The 21,079-nt window shown below is 38.9% G+C and overlaps 1 protein-coding gene across 1 annotated transcript in view; it reads right to left on the bottom strand.

The window, feature by feature from the left end:
- The window catches only part of dlc1 (DLC1 Rho GTPase activating protein), a 477,663-nt gene extending 459,763 nt beyond the window's left edge, over window positions 1-17,900 (bottom strand). The window contains exons 1-2 of the mRNA XM_069924597.1: window positions 17,717-17,900; window positions 1,868-3,015 (exon numbers count right to left, since the gene is read on the bottom strand). Coding sequence (XP_069780698.1) covers window positions 1,868-2,887 — 1,020 coding nt within the window. The 5' untranslated portion in view covers window positions 2,888-3,015; window positions 17,717-17,900. The remainder of the gene's footprint in view (window positions 1-1,867; window positions 3,016-17,716) is intronic.
- Window positions 17,901-21,079: the final 3,179 nt, after the last annotated feature.

The following is a 21,079-nucleotide window of genomic DNA, read 5'->3' as shown; positions in this document are numbered from 1 at the left end:
GGTGAGATTGACGGTCACTTATCTCACGAATGACACTCTTGGTTCTCTTTTTTTTACTTAGCAACCCTTTGGCTTTGCAGGGCTAACGAAGGAAATAATTTTATGTATCCTGTGTACATGACAATAAATTGAATCTTTAATCTCAAACTGAAGATCAAAATTGACCAATATCATTGATCTTGTGCTGCATGTTTACTGAAGCATTTTAGTTGTAAATATTCAAAAAGGGACACTTTCTCAATTAAAAGGACAGCATGGTTAGTGAAATGGTTAGCACAACTCAATTACACCACCAGTGACCTGGGTTTGAATCTGCTGGTGTCTGAAAGGAGTTTGTATGTCCTCTGCATGTCCACGTGGGTGCCCTCCGGCTGCTTCGGTTTCCTCCCATATTCCAAAGACATATGGGCTTGGTAGGTTAATTAGAGATATGAGTGTATTTGAATGGTCTAGGTTCATGGGCCAGAAAGACCTGTAATCGTGCTGGGTCGATAAATCAAATCAAATGAAAATTTTAAAAATCTGCAAATGGTTGAAATCTGAATGGAAAACAGAAACTGCTGGAAATATTCACCAGGTGAGGGAGAATCTGTGGAAAGGTTAAAGATTTTTCATAGAATGTGGAACTGAACGGCACAGGAACAGGCCATTGGACCAACATGTCTATGCTGAACATGATGCCAAGTCAAATGAATCTCACCTGCCTGCACATCATCTATAACCCCTGCATTTCCCACATTTATGTGCTTGTCTGAATGAGACTTAAAGATCACTATTGTCTCTGCTTCTACCATTATCTCCGGTAGTATGTTCCAGTCACCTACCATACTCTGTATAAAAGAAAATTTGCTCACAAATAACTTTTAAATTTTCCAATATCACCTTAAACCCAAACCCTCTAATATTATACACTTTCCCAATTGAGAAAAAAAATCCCACCTGTCTCTGCCGTTTGCAATTTTATATTAAGGATATTTTGTTTAAATATGTTTTGCAAACTGCTTTAAGTTAGGCACCAAATACTAAATAAATGACCCTCATCCTATCAAACTGCTTCCACCAAACACAGTGGGAAGTTCTTCCACTTCTGGCTCTTCGAAGTGAAATTTATTATCTCACAACAGTTGAAGATTTGTCATATAAAGAAAACGTACACTTGTATTTTACAATCTTCATTGCAATTCATTATTCTTGAAATGCACTCTTTGTGAACAAGTACTGAGGACATTAAACAAAACTGTTCCGCTAAAAATATCTGTTGTAATAGTCTGCTGCTTCCCCTTCCTGTGATCCTGTGGTGACAAGTTGCACTTTTTATTACTCTGGTTATGCAACCTAAATAAGTAACAGGGGAATCAAAGTACCAAACAAGTCCTTGCACCTGATTTCCTCAGCTGGTCCACTTTCATGCATCCTGTGTGATGTAATTCCAGAATCTCAATTTTATCTCTAATGGAATAAAAATGTTGTACAAAGATAAATCTTCACAATCAGGATAAGATTAACTAAGAGGAAAAAAATTACATATTATATGCCATAATGATTGGTTTTCCTTTCATTATTACTTGATGCTGCAGTGTAGAACATTATATGCAGTAATGTTTCCAATTCAGTTTCACTGGTGTAACCCCTTCACCCAAAGATAAAATTAGCCCTCTTGAATTTAAATGTAGTCTTTAATTACAATGTAAATTTTGTGAACAAACACCTTCCTTGCTTGTTTAACCTCTAATCTTATTTTCTTCCATCTGAACCAGCCATGTTACACATAAAGCAAAAATAATCACTCAAGATCTAAATATTAAAGCTGATTTAAAGTAATAATTCATCAGTATGTCAAAATAAAGTTGAACTGTTCATTTCTTACCTTTCTCTTTCGAAGTTTAATGGGACAATCCACAGAATTGGGATTATTTTTATTTTCCAGTGAATTTAATATTTGGGAAATTTGCTTTGAAACATTTGTGGTGATACTTCCAATAGCTGAACCATTCTCATCTTGTCCAGCATCAGGACTGATTTCGTCAAGAGAAGGTTGATCCAAAATCTCCCTTGAACATGGCTGTGATTCAATAATACTATTCACAGAGATAACCTCTGTTGCTTGGTCATCAACATCAGTGACAGGACAGGAATGACCTGATAATGCATCTGCACCATTAGATTCCTCCCCACCGCATTCGTCTTTTAGCACTTCATGTTTCCTACGCTGCTGCGCAACAACTGCAGTGTGAACAAGCTCTTCTGCTGGAATAATTGCATCCAAATCCTTATCCAGGTGTATATTCGGTAAATCCCTCTGATCCAATACCTCTAAAGATTCCAAGTGTTCAGGCCCACTTGCTTTCACGTCACACTTTGTGTCTTGCTCAGGATCGGAACCAGGATTGGGTTCCTGGTCAACTTCAGAATTCCCAGATATATTCTTCGGCACTTGTTCGATCTCTTCAAATGGAGAAATCATAATTGGAGCTTGTTCAGTCTCTGAGGTCTTTCCTTCTTCTCCAGCGTAATCGTCCTCACAACTAAGGTCCGAGATTTCATCAGATACATGAACTAAAGTCTCTGTGCTTGCTTCCAATGAGAGGATGTATCCCTCACTCTCATGATTAGCATTTTCATCCACCTCTCTTCTATGGTCACACAGTTGCTTTGATTGAAGGCCAAACAGATCAGAATTATGATAACATTCTGGTAAAGATATGCTGGAAAATCGTTCCTCCTTGTCTGGTTTTGATAGTTCATTGCTTTCCATACTTGGTTTTAGATTATCTGCCACAAGTCCATGATAACAGTCTACACGAGAATTAACGGAATCAAATGAAAAGCCTGGCCAATTTGTCACATGGTCTTCCCAGCTTCTTTTCTTATTAGCTAAAGACGTCATCACAATCCAGTTACAGATATCAAGGCGTACTTCAGTCTGCGGAAAAAAAAATCAGGGAGAACTATTGACTCCGTCCAAGTTAATGGGCATTTGCCAGTTTCTCTTCTTCAAAGCCATGTTAACAGAATCTGTATTACAAAGAAAAGAATGGTCTTAGAGGCTTTAAAAAATGTATTTACACTGATAAAGCTGCATGGTGGATGCCAAGATCTTTTTCATGAAAGTAACATATAATAAACATTGCCTTTTATAACATTTGTGTATGATTGTCAAGACTTTCAACTCAAAAAAATGCTAGCATTTAGTATTGAAAGTATGAAGCAAACATTATTTTGAAATTATTAGCTGATTGAGTTTATTTATACTAAAATGAACTTGACTAACCAAAAATTGCTACATGGCTAGTTTTAAAGTCAACATAATGTTCACATTAAATGTTTCAACTGAAGAAAATAACTGCATATTATATTAAAAGCATTAGAACAACATATTGATTCTCATGTGTTATCTTATTCAATCACAATTCTGTTGCAAATAAACTGCATAAGTAGCTCATGTCTTGTAAAAGAAAGAGCATCCATATTTTTGTTCACCATTGTTATTTTCAGATTTCTACAAAACACATGTTTTGAATTTGAAATGGTATGCATGCAGAATAAGCCAATTATACTGCCTTGATGTTTCCTTTAAAAAGTTATTTATCCATAGAGATTTTCTTTGGAGAGGATGCAGTCAACATATTGGATGTTGATTTTATTGCTATAGATATATTTACTTCTCAGAATCAGAATTTATTGTCATGAACAAGTCACAAAATGTGTTATTTTGTGGTGGCATTATAGTGCAAACATTCCTATAAACCACCTTACAACAATAAATAAAATAGTGCATGAAAAGTCAAAGTAAGGCAGTGTCTTTGGTTCATTGATCATTCAGGAATCTGATGGAAGCTGAGAGAGAAACTCTTCAGACAAAGAGTCTTTGGAATCTGGAGCACACTGCCTAGGGAGGTGGTAGAGGGAGGGATTCTCAAAATATTTCAGAAGCATCTGGACAAGGTCTTGAATTGCCAAGGTATAGAAGGTTATGGACCAAATAGGGTAAATGGGGCTAGCATTAGTGTACAAAGGTTAGCATGGATATTCTGGGCTGAAAGACTTGTTTATGTTCTGACCAACTCTATAACTCCATCTGACATCATGATTATTTGTGTTATTCAATCTCCTTTGCTCTCCAACCTATCAAAGACATGTCCTTTCAAGAACATTCAATCAGCTGATGCAGGCATGCACGAGTGAGTCTCAAGCACGGCTTTCAGATCTGCTGCTGCTGCTCAGAGGTGAACCAAAACAGCCAAGATGGCCGATGCCCATTACAGTTTCCAAGAGGTTTCTCACCTCCCCCTTTGCTACATCTTGAGACATTTTTGTCTTGGGGAGGGCTAGGAGTATCTTGGGGAGAACTCGTTCAGGTAACATTGTTTAAGGTCCTGAGTCGGGAGTGGAGAATGCATATCTCAAGAGCATGTGATCAGCTCACCCAATAACATTCAGGCCTGGAGCCAACCATGGAATAGCCTCCAGGGATGAAAGTGTGCATGACTGAGGCTCAGACATTGCTTCCTGTGCTAAAATTGCTCAGAGACAGAAATCAAATGGTGCTCATTGCACAGCTTTGAAGAGGTTTTATTAGCCACAAATTGAAATCAGGGTCTGAAACAAAATTGCAAACGTCCAGTCAACCAGCAAGGAGAGGTATCGAAAATAACCTGTTCTTATTTGGAGGCCAAGGACAGCAATGGAGTTAGGAGGCATTCAGAAACACTTTGCTTTTCTGCCTTTGGTCTGGTGTAACTTCTGCCATTCCACATTTCACCATTTTCCTTTCAGTTTCTCTGTGTGAGCTGCACACAGAGTAGGCAGTATAATACTCATTTATTTATTGAAAGGTAATTAAATTCAATGTTTGCAAAATAAAATTGTTTTGATCTGTTGTGTTATTTAGCAGGCTTTTAAGAAACTACTGCTCTCCATCCGAACCAAACATCTGAATGTACGGTAACAGACAACTGCAAAGCATAGAAAGACATAACATGTGACATATTGCAGCAAGAACAGAAAAAAGAATTGCAAGAAATCTTGTGCGTCAACACTGGCTATGTTTAACTAATGTAGAACAGTAGCAAACAATGTTGACATATTATTGATCTATGCAGTTAGAAGGGTAAATGTTCAAGCCAGAGAGAGTTTTTCTCAAGCACAAGTATTCTCACTGCAAGTAAGCACAAGCACTGAAGCCACCCCAATCCCCCAGTGTCTGAGAATGAAGGATAGCAACACTAAGTGGAAAAGCTTTGAAGAAGCTGCCTTATACAGTATATGAAAAAGAAACTGTAGAAAGTTGGACCTTTTAGCCTGTGAGGTGCTGATCCTCATTATGAGAATTAACCCACGATATTATTTTGATTTAATTGGGCAGATGTGGGAAAATAGACACATATTGTAATGATAAAAAGATAGCTTTGTGATTCCTATGAGCAAGTTCTAGGCAGAATAATGATTGTAAGATACAGTGACTCTGGAGAATGAGGTTTTTCCCCTAACTTTTTTTTAACTGGTTTGTGAGAGCCTATTTATGATATGAACTGGTAAACACAAAGTCTGCAGATGCTGGGGGATGAGTACAGTACAATAAAAGTGCTGGAAGAACTTGGGAGGAAGGGAAGGGTCTTGGAAACTAGAGGGAGACAGTGAGAGATGAGGGATTCTAAAAGCAAAGGCACTCAACAAAGCTATCCTTGAATCTACATCCAATCTCCTCAGTCTGACGGATTGGGAGATCACTTTGTGAGCACCTTCACTCTGTCCACTGCAACAGTAAGGACCCCCCAGTGGCCAGCCAATTTAATCCCACAACCCATTGCCACACTAATATGTTTGTGAGGGGTCTTATTTATTGCCAGATTGTTTCCACACATAAATTGAAGGCAGTCTCCAACCATACAACATCAATATCCAGTAACACCCTCCTCCTGTTGAGAGAACTGAGTTTTTTCCTTCCCTCTGTCTCCCTTCCTCTAGTTTCCCAACCCCCTTCTCTTTTTTAGTTGGATACCAGAATAAGCAGGGAATAGAGGGATATGTATCATGTGCAAGCAGCAGAGTTTTAGTTTAGTTTTGAATAATGTTTAATCATGTTCAGTGCAGACATCTTGGGCGAAGGCCCTGTTCCTCTGCTTTTACTGTTCTATGTTCTTCACAATATGAGAAGACACTGCACTGTTCACTGACAACTTAAACTGAGAACCACTTGAATTACAAAATAATTATCATTTCGACAAATATTGAAGTCTTTCAGAATGAATTTACTTGGATGGTTTGGAAACATGTGGAGTCAGTAGTTAGAATACCAAATGGAAATGCGTGAGACAATCAAAAACATTTTGAGAGAGTGCACATTGAGTGGACTGATAAGTTTATGCAAGAATGTATCCAATATAAGCAGGGGCGCAGAAAATTAATAAACATTCTTGTGAGAATTCAGTCTATGCCAACACTTCCAAACAAGCTGGTTCACTGGGTGGTTTGCATGGCTATGTACTAGAAAGCTGCTGAAGAGAGAATGGAAAAAAAATATGAAAGATAATTCTAAACAGACATTCTTAATGGTACAAACTTGACCATATGACTCTTATTCCATTTCCTGCTTCCTGTACATATGACTGAAATTTCAAAATGATGGGATGCCCAAGAAATTCAACAAATCCTGTGGGATTTGAATCACTGCAGTTGGGGAGGGGGTGGGTGGGAAATGCCAAAAGCATAGAGATCATGAATGTATAAATTCCATAAGGATTATGCAGGCTTTTTTTTGCCCAGCTAACACAATTTGAATTGACCCTTTTCACAAAAGGAGTACCATGTTGATTGGGATGATTTATGAAGGTTTTTTATTAATTTGGCATTCAAGTTTGCTAAAGTATTGATATCATTTGATGCACAGTTTTTCAGATTATAGGCTTCAATACTTTTTGAAAATCTGATCCTACTTTCACATGTTAAGATTTATTTTGTACAACAAACATCTTTTCTTAACTGATTTTGTAGGTGATATTTTTCTTTCCTTAAATCTCTCAACTTCCAAAACTCAAAATATGCATTACATAGGGATATGTGGAAGTACTTAGTGCCTGATGTTGGTTCCATTAAAAATGACAGCATCAAAGTAAGACAGATTCTCAACAAGATAAGTACATCTATATATATAGGAACATATTGAGTAATGTCTTTTTTTTAATTAAAGGAGTTAACGGCCAAAATTTAACTTGAATATGGTGCTGTTAAATAAAGAAACCCATGGAAATCTTTCCCTTGACCTCCTTCAGTAGACTAATTTTAAAACACATGGATTTTGGTTTTTTAAATAAAAAGAATAGAGAAAATTGGATAATGTAGTGACTGAAGACAATTTTAAAACAGTAGGCAGCAGCTGATACCATAAAGTTGATTTCAAAGATAAAACTAATAACTGTACAACACTGCCACCAGGAAACATACATCAATCTTCCACCATGTGGTGTCACTGTGCTTAGCCTTGCCAATCAGCAATAATGCCAAGGAAAGATTGGCATCTCTTCCCAAGACAGAGGGAAATATAAATGGAGAATCTCTATTGGCAGCTCCTATTGGTCTCCTTGACTGCCAGCCAAGAACAACGTTGATACTGGACCGGTACAAACAAGCAGGGAGGCCTCGTCCCTTTCCTGGCACATGTTCAATCTAGTTAAAGGGTGGGAATAAGATGGAAGGACTATCCATGTTGGATAAAGGAAAACCAAAACCATGTGACTACAGTGAACAATGACTAATTTGAAAGTATGCTTGGAAGTTTAACAAAGGATCGACCATTGATTTTTAACAAAGCATCTGGGAAGCACATGGCCCAGGGTTTTGGCAGCTTTCGTTGGAGTGCATTACTTTTTCAATATTATGTCATGTCGTTTTGAACAGAACAAGTCTCTTCTAGATTGTTCTTTCTTGCGTTCACATTTTCGTGCAAGTGTTAAGTGAAGATTTTTGTGCAAATGGTAATTCAACTTTTGGAAGTGGATTGGAAGATGGAATTTATGGGAGTATTCTTTTTGGCAGGATGAAGTATGTATGCATTTTTTCCTGTTTAAGTGTCCCGCAATGGAACTTCTGAATAATTATGCCTTTTTTCCAAAAAAATGTATAATCCAGAAACCACTGAGATTTCAGCAGTTAACCAACAAATTTTGGAATCAAGATTTAACAAACATAGGCTTCAAGATTAGCAGTTTAAAGAGTGTGAGGACACATGAACTTCCACTGCAAAGTTTCTCCTTTAGTATTGCCTGCTGTTCATTGTCTATTCAGAAATCTGATGGCAGAGGGGAAGAAGCCGTCCTTGTGCCGTTGGGTGTTCATCCTCAAGCTTCTGTATCTCCCTGCTGATGATAGCAGTGTGAAGAGGGCATGGCCTGGCTGGTGACGGTCCCAGGACAAATCCTCAAAGATGTTGACACCCACGTACTTGAAGCTCTTAACCTTTTCCATTGCTGACCCCTCATGATCTTCTGATTTCCCCTTCCTGAAGTTCACCATCAGCTCCCTGGTTTTGCATTGAGTGCAAGGTTATAGTTGTGGCATCGCTCAACTAACTGATCTTTTAATGTTGATACTTAACTGTTGATATATTCAGGGCATGGACCTAAAGAATTGTACTGCTACTGGAAATCATTTCCTTCAGGAACGGAAGGCAGGGGATGAAATCAGAACAAATTTTCTCTAATAAGAAATTTAGTTTGTTCAAGAAGCTAGTCTGTCCATTAATTCCAATATAAGAAGTTTCACCACTGACTATTTGTGGGAATGATTAGCCACTATTTAGACAAGCCTTTTCAGACCAAAGGCAGGCTGTGATTGACCACTGGGTTTCAGGCCTCATAGCAGGGTTCAGACAGGAGGTCTGACCACTAGCTGCTTGAAGGGAAGGCAGAGGTGAAGCCATGTACCATTATCTGCTGTAAAACAGAAGCCATAATGTATTCACTGATGTGGAATTCCAAAATGCTGAAATTGCTTAATATTATTCAACGTGACATTTTATTGTGGGTGTACTTGCACATGTGCTTTTAATAGACAACAAACATTTGATCAGTATATGTATGAACTAAAATTTATGGCCAATAAGTTATCGCCTGGTGCTTAATTCTCTCAACTCTAAAAATATTTTTGAAATGCACGCTCTTCTCAAACATGTTAAATGATTATGTAAGATTTTTATACCAAACTTTTAATTGTAATATTTTAAATGTAATTTAAATTCAATTCTATATTAAATTTAGACACATTTAAATTTAAACATACAGCATGGTAACAAGCTCTTTCGGCCCAAGAGCCCATGCTGCCCAATTGTACCCAATTGATTTACAACCCCTGGTATGTTTTGAAGGGTGGGAGGAAACCGGAGCCCGGAGGGAAAACCCACACAGACACGGAGAGAACATGCAAACTCCTTACAGACAGTGTGGGATTCGAACCCTGCCACTGTAACAGAGTTGCACTAACTGCTACATTAACCCTGCCGCCCTTTACACTAACTGTACAGCCCTAATTTAATTTAGAGATGCAACACAGAATCAGGCACTTCTGTCCCATGAGCCTGCGCTGCCCAAATACACCTTTGTGACTAATTAACTTTCTAATCCTGTACGTCTTTGGAACGTGGGAGGAAACCAGAGCATGAGGAATATACAGACATGGGGAGAACATACAAATTCCTTACAGACTACGCCAGATTTGAACCTCGGTCACTGTGCTGTAATAGCTTCGTGATAACCACAGCACTAACTGTGCCACCAAAACAGTTTCGAAAAATGCAAGGAATTCTTGTTGTTTGTTACTATAAACTGGGAAACTGCAGTAAGGATTCATTAAATGAGCCAGGGGGTCGTGGGTTGAAATGTAATGGCAACATTGCTGCTCTCAGTTTGGCTGGCACTCCAACACCGCTTTGTGCAAGCCATTACTTGTGGATGAGACACCAAGCCAAGCTCTGCTTCAAGTGGTCATTAAGGATGCCATGGATAAATAGAAAGAAAGATGGGGCACCTGAGTCCTTCTGATAACCTAGCCAAGATTTCTCACCCTACTGCTCGCCCAAAAAAATACAAGCAAATCAATAATTAACTCCACAGCTGTGCACAGAATATTTCTGGAGTAGAATAATTGTATTGTTTTCTTTGATAGTAGGTTATTGCACTCTGGTAGTTTAAGAATGAAATATTTCAAGGAGATTAGCTGTTTCTTTGAATACCAACATGACATCAAATTTTATAGATAACCTTTCAATGTGACTAAAACATCTGAATGTTCTGCAAAGTAATGCTGGAAAAGAAAAACAATGAATGCTGAAGCATATGAGCTATTGAGGTAGGCAACCAAAATCATGGTGAAATGAACCTTTCAAAGGAGGTAAGAGAAGGAGAGAGTAATGAACATGGAGAGATAGAGAGGAGGTTTATGAGGAAAGGCCAGAGCTTAGGGTCCAAAAGTCTGAAAGCTGAGTAGCAGGATGATTAAGATTCAAGATTCCTTTATTGTTGTGTAATAAATACACAACATTTGTCAACTTTTACTTGCCGTAAAGGCAGAGTAAGAAGCACCATTAGCCAAGCCAAGAGCCTTCACCTCCTCAAGAATAACTCCCTTCAGAGACACTGAGTGTCCGTGGATTCGCTTGCAGTGCTCCCAGAATCTCTATAGCCATACAGCCTTCTGTTTGTTCTAGCTATGATCCCAAGCTCCCACTTCTGAACATCTTAGAAGATCAGGCAGCTCAATATACCTTAGGAGTCTCTTCTTACCTCTTGAATCCTGGTCCCGATGCCTGGTCCCACTAGCCAGTCTCCAGTAGCCCACAGACTTTGTGGGTTTTTCGGCTGCTGAGTCCCTCATGGGTCTGCAGCCGTGATCACCTTCCATGTAGGGCAGTCTCCCAAGCTTCTGCTTCTTGGTGGGGGAGTGCTCTCCTGCTCTAGTACCCTGCTCCAGTCCTCTAATCCCCTGGAGCCTCTATCCCTCAGGGCACTTGCTGACAAGTCTGACAAACTATTTTGGGTACAGACCTCCATGGTTAACATAAAAAACTTTGTCATCCCCTTTTACAGCCAATTTAAAATGTGTACTGGGTCCTTGATATCACGACCAGGCAGTTGTTGTGGAGCAGCACTGTGCTTCTGCTCCCACCTCTCCCGGGGCCACATCAGCACCAGTGCTGCCATTACAGCAGCTCTGGCAGGGCTGTCTTATTGATTAAAGGTCAGAATTATAAGGATTGGGGAGAAACAAGGGGACATAGTTAGAAGATAAGGAGTTTGTACATTCTCCCTGTAACCTGTTTGGGTTTCTTCCGGGTGCTCCAGTTTCCTCCCACCCTCAAAAATCGTATGGTTATATGTAGATTAGCTGGTGTATTTGAGTGGCAAGGGCTCATCGGCTTGAAGGACCTGTTTACTGTGCTGTAACTCCTAAATAAAACAAAGGACTGGTCATTTAAAACAGAATTATTTTGAAACTACTTCTCACAGTTGGTGGGGAACCTTTGGAGCTGTCAACCTCATAATTTGTGAAGGCGGAAGGCCACGTCATTCAAAATAGCTGAGGTTGAAGTAGATTGTGAAATTGATGCCAGTGGGGAAATTGCACAGAAGAGTGCTTGAAGCCAGACTAGATCAGCCACATTCATGTCAAATGGCTGGGGAGTCTAATGAAGCCAAGTGGCTAACTTCTGTTGGCATTTCCTTGTGTTCTAGTGTGCATATGGGGACTTTTAATGACAGTGGCATTTTGTAACTGAAGGGGCCATTTTAGGGCAGTGAGCACAGAGCTCACGGGTGAACAGAAATTCATAGAGAAGAGAATGGCCAGGACTGTGATAGAAAAGTCAAATCTAGGGTGAAATAAAGGGAGAAAGGCAGCAGTCAAGCTGCAGACTGGGTTAAAATGGGCATTAATACAAAAGAGGGAAATCTACCTGGGCATTGAGTTGTGCTACAGGCAAATATTTTAAAAGTTAATTTATTGTTGTAATTAAATTGTGCACCAACAAACACAGAAATTAGTTTCATCAACCACATCTTTTATGCACAAATGGAACATTTTGGTGATTTAGCTTGGTTGAAATTGTTCAAGGGTTCATTTGCAGTTGAAATCCCGATCACTGGGACATTCACCTGTGCATATTGTGTGCATAATTCACCCTGGGAACCTAATGTTTTTCCATGGCGGTGATATTGCCAGTTGCACGCTGAGTGTTTTTGCACTTGATGGCATAATTTGGATCTTTGTTGAACAGAGTTTGGAGTTTATTTTATTACCACATGAATTGAGACACAATGAAATTCTCAACTTTGCATGCTATCCACTCATTGCAAAAATGTCACCACTCTCCAGCATTACTTTGGATTTAAAACTTTACAGAAAACATGGCAAAGCTAAAATAACATGATCATTCATGACAATGTCAAAAGAACATAAGAAAAGAAATAGGAATAGGCCATCTGGCCCATCAGGCATGCTCTATTATTTGATACAATCATGGCTGATCTGTCCATGGACGAAGCTCATTCACCATAAACCCCATTTCTCCTATACTGTAAAAGAAAGATTGACCTGTGTCTTAAATACATTCAATGAGGCAGCTGTTATATAGTCAGGATAATGTGAACTATTTTGTACTGTGTAAGAATACACCCTTCTCACTGTAATAATTGTAATACACCACTGTGGGGCGTAAGTGTGTGTGTGTGTGTGTGTGTGTGTGTGTGTGTGTGTGTGTGTGTGTGTGTGTGTGTGTGTGTGTGTGTGTGTGTGTGTGTGTGTGTGTGTGTGTGTGTGTGTGTGTGTGTGTGTGTGTGTGAACAGTTTCCTGAGATGGTGGAAGACATCAGTAAGTAAAGTCTCTTTTGTTATTTGAATCTTGCCTCTCTAAATTATATAAGAAGTCTCCTATAACAGCAGCCTCTGTGACTTCTTTGGTAGAGAATTCCACAGATTCACCACTCTCTGGGAGAAGAAGTTCCTCCTTATTTTTGTGTTAAAATCTTCTCATCTAAATCTTGTGAATCTGTGGAATGCTGCCTCAGAAGGCAGTGGAGGCCAATTCTCTAGATGCTTTCAAGAAATAATAAGATAGAGCTCTTAAAGGTAGCTGAGTCAACGGATATGGAGAGAAGGCAGGAATGGAGTATTGATTGTGCATAATCAGCCATGATCATGGTGGTGCTGGCTCCAAGGGCTGAATAGTCTATCCTGCACCCAATGTTTATTGTCTATTGGTGCTATGTTACTTAGATTTAGTCAAACTGGGTTTCTAGCATAATATTCACCACAGATTCCTACCATTCCAGGGTATGAAACACTGACACAAAGCTGTCAATCATATTTAGAGAAGAGGAAAAAAAAGGAAAAGGCAAAAATAAGAGTGAAGAAAATAGACCTTAGTTTAACTTAGATTTCCTTTTTTTTTCTCTTCTCTAAATATAAAACCCAACTTACAGCAATGTACTATTACTCCAGGACAGAAACACACATTTAAACAGAGAATTCCGGTTTATGGACAGGGCTAAAGAGGTATGGGCTTTCTGGGATAAAATTACAAGATGTGCTTTTATTACATGGATGTGCTCTATAAGTTTGACAATTCTGTAGGTTCTTTAATTTTTGACATCTATAGTGTGTATTTTACAAATTTTCTGTATATGCTTTGTTTATTCATGTAAAATTCAATAAAAATATTTAAAAAGTGGCCATCACAGTCCGAGTAAAAGTCACGAAAAAACTAAGATTATAAATGCAACATTGATCGAAGGGATTCTTTTCTCCATGAATGTTTTACATTCAGCATCTGCTAGGCCTCAGCTTTCAATATGCAGGATAGGTAAAATCTCACTACCAGTTGCTTCATCACTGACTGAAGCACCTTATTCCTTCTAGCTGTAGGCTATGATGTCAGCCTCAATGTTCACCTCATACTCAGTGTTGGCTGGAGCCTTAAGAACATAAAGAATAGGAGCAGGAATAGGCCATTTGGCACATTGAGCCTTCTCCTAGCTGCTCCATTTATCTGCCTTTTCTCCATAAACTGTAATTCACTGACTATGTAAAGATCTATCTAATTCCGTCATTAATATGTTTAATGATGCTTTGAGGGATTCTACCTTGGAAAACAAAAGCACATGTGGGATGGGGACAATCCACACAAACTGCAGCTTTCCTCCCCCATTCCTCCCCTATCTTTTGCCTCACCTCCTTGGCAGTCAATTTTTGCTCTGTGGGTGACATGCGCTTGAGGTGTACTTTTGTCTGATGCCTATTTGAGTTATCAGCAGGGATAAAGTATGGACACTGGGATATTTTCGTGCTGCTGATAAATAGAAACAGGTCCTTCTGCCCAGCTTGCCCATAATGACCAAGTTACCTTCCTGAGTTAGTCCTGTTTGCTTGCTATTGGTTCATAACCCTTTGAATTATTCATCTCCTTGCATGTAAGGAAATGTCTCTTACATGTTTTCATTTTACCTGCCTCCACCATTTCTTCTCACATTTTGTTCCACCTACCCACTGTCCTCCTCAAGTCACCTTTAAATATTTCCCCTCTTACCTTAATTCTTTTCTCTCTACCCCTGGAAAAAGACTGTGATAGGCTTCCCCAGGCAGGTTGAACTCTCACTAGCAAGTGGGGGGGGGGGGGGGGGGGCTCCTGTCTTTCCAGTCACTGGAACTCCCAAAACCCAAGTGTTGACTCTGAATCCTCCATTAGGCCTCTTGCACATGCACACTGGGGAGTCTAGTGCGCATGTGCAGTGGTAGGCCGAGGGGAGGGTTCAGAGATGGCATCAGGAGATCCTGCGTGCCGAGGAGGGAGGGAGGGGAAAGGGATAGGAGGGAAGGGGAGGGGAGGGAATGCCACTGAGCCTGAGGTCCCACTCCTGCTCGGGAGGTCACTGGGATGATGCTGGGACAAGGGGTTCTTCTGACCGCTTCAATTTAAGAGGGAGAAATGGAAAGAAAAATCAATAGGGGAAGGTAAAGAAGAAATGGAAAGAGAGAGAACAATTGTTCTAATTTCATTTCAAGTGAATTTTTTTTCAACTTGTGAGGTCAGTTTGGCTCCAAAAACAATTTGGATAAATGAGGATTTTGGAGAATCTGATTTTGGATAATTTGAGTAGTACTGTATAATATTTGCCACTGTTAATTCAAGGCACTGATAAATCCTTTAGAAGTTTGCATATAACTTCATAAACATTTCTGAGACCCTTCATTTGTATTTCAAAATAGCTTTTGATATCTATGATTTTCCTTTTAGAAGCCTGGATGAAACAGAGTGAAAATTAAACAAAGTCTACAGATAAAACTTTAATAATTTGGGTTTTGAAAGGCTTTCAAACTTCTCTGTCATATCCCTATGATGCTTTAAATTCAGAATTCAAATTGTTTGTTCTAGATAATGAGAAGTATCATGCATATTCCTCAATGTAAGACAAATTGATGCAAAATATTATTCTAAGGTAACATACAGCAAACAAGACATTGATTCCCACATAAAGGCTACTTCTTCATTACCCACCAGATGATCAAAAGGGGTTTTAAGCAGTTCACACTTTCTCCACAGCAGCAACAGTCATGTGAAAGTAATGTAGGGAGAGGGGGGAGGTGGAGGGGGAGTTGGAGGTTAGAGGGAGAGGGCGAAGGGTAGTGGGAGGGGGAGGGAGAGAGAGAGTGAGAAGGGTAGCCATCAGGATAAGTTGTAAATTAGATCATCTGGTCAATTAATTAATAGGAAAGACCTTTTGAACAAACACACTGTTAATGCTGCCTGATATTCTCTGGATGCCCTACTTTTCCATTCTGTTTTTTTTGTATTTATGTTCACTAACTGCCTTCATTTCATGGCTTACCTGCTCCTTCGTTTCAATTCTCTCTAATTGACCACATTAACCCATTGACTGTAAGACCTCCCTTACAGTTTATCCTGACGCAACATTGGCCCCATCTTCTCAGAAATATTCCCTTTGTTCTATCTTGCCCTCCTCCAACTTATCTGCAACTTACAAGGATCCTGATGAAGGCTCTTTAACCCAAGACCTTAATTTTGTCCCTTTTCCCACAGATGCTGCCTGCACCTGACAAACAGTTCCAGTATTTTATATATTTTTTTATTTCAGATTTACAGCATCTATAGGTTTTGGTGTTTCTGAGGTGCCCACTAATTCTCACAATGTTTGAGCAAAAACTTTTGAATATTGCCAAGCAAATGTTGGATAAAAATTCATGTACTTGTACATGGACACATTAAACTTTTATTTTTAAAAACATGGCTTAAAATATAATTTGATTTCAAATATATTATTAATAGACCTGAGCCACCTCAATACGAGTAAATTTAGTCTCTTTTTAAGTAATAATTACATTTTTTTACTGTTAATTGTCTTGGCATTCTCCCCTATTATTTTCTCTCTTCCTCTCTCCTGGTGGAGCAGACTCAAAGGACCAGACAGTCTGCTCCTTGCCTTATTTCTTATGGTCTCCTGCTGAATGATGAATCCATGTGTTGCTTGCCATCAGCACCTTTTCCCAGTGTTAGTCTGTACAATGCGCATAACAGTCTGTTCTTGAAGGTGCCTTCCATATAAAGCTTGGAGATATACCCTGAAAATGTGCACCTTCGAGCAGGATTTAGTGCACAGCAATGTGCAATCGGAACCCCAGCCAAATTGTCCACTTCCTGGCCCAAGAGCACTGGGGTATTTTAATCTCCACCTCTTCCCCGGCTGACGCAAATAAAGAGCAGAGATCGTAGTGGGGGATGCGGAAATCATTCCATATTGGGTAACAAATTTACCTGTTGAGTTATTGGTGAAGGTGTGCCCCTACTTTAATCAAAATTGACACATTAACTTGTCCCCTGAGAATCTGGTTTTGAAATACAAACATGAACACACACTGAGGAAAAGGACAATAAATAACAGTTTAAAAAAAACCCCACATCCCACAAGGTCATGGTCCTTCATCTCAATATCTCATAAATGCTAAGCACAGATTTCAATATCAGCAAAAGTATCAATCTTAAAATCATCAGTCTTTTAATGACACTAAATTGTGTCCTTTCCTTTTGAATGACCTTCTGGATATGGCAGAGATGAAGCACTCCTTCTCAGATAATCCATTAGATTCAGTGAGATACATAGACACAGATACAAAACTGATTTGTTGCAGCTGAACTGACATAACATATTCAAAGCACCCGTTGTGAAACGATGTGCTTTACAAAATGCCGGCAGCTAGTGAAGGCAATAAAATATTTTCTAAAAATGTTTTGAGCTCACATCAAATTATATGATTTAAACAAATCTGTTTTTGAGAACAGAAATCAATTTCGGTTAATGTAAATGTATTATTTTAGTTAAGCTATCTCTAATCAACAGTAGGTCAGATTTTTATTCCTCTGTACCTCCAAAGACACATTTATTTTGCTAATGTGTTCATTTTGCATACAGAACTTCCTAGAAGATTTTGAACAGATTGTAAATGCAAACTACATATCTTGCTCTGACAGAGTGCCTGCTAGTGTTTTTATGATTAATTTAATGTAACAATTTCAATGTAATTCTTCACATTGTTCCATATTTCTAGACAGTTTAAGTAAAATATATTTCATTGTTGATTTATTTTAACGTGTTGACTTTCAGCAGGTTTGAACTATCAGAATTACTGTCAAACACAAATTCAAACAAACTCTTACCTTCATCATACACAACCACATAAAGGACCCACATTGCTTTATTTCATAAACTGATCGCAATCCCAATCCATAAATGCAAAACGTTTTTTTTTCTTATTTGCTTTAGTCAGATCAATGACCAGTGGAAGTACTTTTGTTCAGCGTCTGATACTGCGAGCACACACACTGCAGCTGGAATGAGACTAAACTGAACCGAATCCTGTCAAGTTATTCCCAGCGTCTCCTGTCTCCAAAATTCAGACGAAACTAATGTTTTGTGAGGGGGCCCAATGACCAGGCCCAGACTGGCTGGAAATTATTTCCTGCTTCCAAGTACTATATACATGTGCGAGTAAGTGAGTACATGAGAAAAAAAGACAGAAGAAACGAACAGAAATCAAAGAGGAAGATACCATACTGACAGATGTGTAGAGCCTCAAGTCATCGTGCATTGCTATTAGATTCAGTCTCTTCATACTCTGACCAGATATAAAAAGTGAATAAATGATAAAAATCTGTCACAGTCTCAGAAGGTTTGTTTAAAAAAAGAAAATTGAAGTAATCATGGTACTTATTCAATTGCAGATTAAGCTTCGTGCTTTTCAAGTGGATAACATGCATTGTTACCTTTCCTGAGAATCCTCCAGAGCAAGAGATAACCACCAACAATGTAAATTCACAAGGGCAAACTCCATCTTGAGCATATTAAAAATGTGCTGACATAAAACACGCAGCAAACAGAGCTTTCCAGTTTGTCAGAGTGCTTGAATTGGATCACTAGGACTGCCCACAGCTTATGTATCCACATTTATGAAAAGACTTTCTTAAACCATCATATGTTTATCTTTTTTCCCCTGCTTTTTGCCTCGCTTGAACAACTTCCTCTCTGTTTCTCCGAGCGACTTTCAGGCTGGGGACTAAGTTCACCATTTGGACTTGATTAAAAGCAGACAAGCACCTTTGTAAAAGCCAGAACCAAGTGATTGAGGATCACTGCTCTTTTTTAACTCTAATTAGCATGCAGCTCAGTAGCTGTGTGTGACTAAATAGGTGCTCTTATATAAAAGGAATATACATTTCTTCAAGATAATTAATTAAGTATACAGTACATGTACATAGCTTATTTTTTTCTTCTCTTGCTGTGATCATGGATTTAATTTCCTTCACATACCATTTGATGTGCTGGAATTAAATGCAATATCACACAATACATGGTGCTGTTTTGAATTTATAAATATCATTATCAACCAGCTCAGAAATTAACTGAATTGTTTCAGGTGTTGGAGAATTGCATCATGCTTAAAAGAACAACATATTCTGGCCTAAATGCTGCAATTTTCTAAAGATGTGAAAGGAAGAGAACAAGGGTGCTTGGAAAGAAAAATGGCTGAACAGGCCATTACTATTTCAATGAAACATAGATTAAATTTAACCTTACCTAATTTTTAAAAAAAGTCAACTAATTGCACTGATAGCAACCATAATTCAGGCTAGGAAATATATAAAATGCCATATTCCAGAATGTAAATTATGACCTTTGTTGTTGCTGACTGTAAAGTGCATTGCAAAGGTATTTCTGTAACTACTACTTAAAGTAAACAATGTATTGTGCCATTTTAACATCTGAAGCAACTTTTGAGATTTTTTTAAAACCTAACATCAATTGAACTTTGCAACTGCAAAGTCTCTCCTCACGGGTGGGAGGAAGGCCAAGCATAACACAGCACAGATGGCCCAACATTTACAGAAGACGTAAGTGACTTCTGGACACAAGAAAAAAAAATCCAAGCTATCTTGCAGCTGAAGCCAGATCTGCCATAAAATTGGCTCAATGGGAGAACATTTCAAAAAAATACATAAATCAAACACTGCAAGTAATTTTTTTAAATGTTGCTTTCTTTTCCGACATGCAGAAATTGTGCAGACTTTTATGGAATGACCTAAAAATCAAATGTTGAATGATTTACTAAGAGATGCCCTGACACGCAATTTCCCTTATTGTAAAGATTTTTAGCAGAATATTCTCTGGCAGCCTTCATCCTCCTTTCAGCATCCTACTATCATTTTCAGCTCATCCGCAAATTCCTACCAAAATAAAGCCTTCTCTTCCCTTTCTGCATTTGAATTCCTGATGCAGCAAAGCTTGTTTTAATGGCTTGTGGAAACACAAGAATGTAAGAAACTAAGAGTAGACACCTCTCAAGCCTTATCACTATTCAGATCATCATGGCTGATCTATGCTAGCCTCACCTCCTCTTCTCTGCTAGTTTCCTGAATCCCTCAATTCTCTAATCTTTCAAAAATGTACCCATATCGGTCTTAAAAATTCTAATGATTTGCCCTGCACTACTTTAGACGTGAACTGAAGGACCATTTTCTGTGCTCTGGGGTAGAGAATTCCGCAGATTGACAATTCTCCATGAGAAGGTATTACGATATACCGCTGTTTTAACTGCCTGTCTGCTTATCAAACTTCCCTCCCTCCACATCTCCCGCTGACTAGGAAAAACAGCTAACAAACTGAAAGACCCATCATACCCCAGGCACATTCTCTTCTTCCCCCCCCCCCCATCTCTCCCCACCCCCCACCATTGAGGGGAAGCCTTAACAGTATGAAAGCATAGACCTACAAATTTAAAGGGAATTTCTTCCCTGCAACCATGAAGCTCCTGAATGAACCCCATAACAGTGCTGCCCTGCTTGGTGCTAATTGATCTTCCTTTCATTGTTATCCTGCGCTCTATAAATCATGCTCTTTACACAGCAGTTGGAATGTTGGAGATAACTTCTTAGTCTGTGACAAATAAACTGAAACTTTACAGTATCCCCTTTTTGAGACTCTCCTACTTCCCAATCTGAATAAGACTCACCAATCTTGAGTGGTGTTTGAATCTGACTGTGAAAGGATGGATGTAGAACTGTGACAGTCCTGAATCAGATTATTTATTCTCTTTAAGAACATTGTAGAAAATTCATATGATGGTTCTGCATGATAGTTTTTATTATTGTTATCAGTATGTTGGACACAGCACAGAGAAAGTTATACTAAATACCTGGAATAGCCTCATGAGGAACTGTTGAGCAGGTTATGCTTATAAGCACTGGAGTTTAGATGAATAAAATGGGACTTGATTGACATAGAACCATAGAAGGCTACAGGACAGAAAACATGCTGTTCAGTCCCTCTAGTCTGTGCTGAGCATCATCTCCCTAGTTCCACTGACCTGTTCCCATGCCATAACCCTCCAGTCCTCTCACATCCATGAACCTATCCAATTTACTCCTAAAACACATGATTCCACCTGCATTCACCACATCTGATGGCAGCTCATTGCACACTCCCACCACCCTCTGAATAAAAAAAAAACTTGCCTCTAATGTTCC

This window comes from Narcine bancroftii, chromosome 3, assembly GCF_036971445.1.
Source record: "Narcine bancroftii isolate sNarBan1 chromosome 3, sNarBan1.hap1, whole genome shotgun sequence".
In the NCBI taxonomy this organism is placed as follows: domain Eukaryota; kingdom Metazoa; phylum Chordata; class Chondrichthyes; order Torpediniformes; family Narcinidae; genus Narcine; species Narcine bancroftii.
This window is presented reverse-complemented; position numbering and strand designations above follow the sequence as displayed.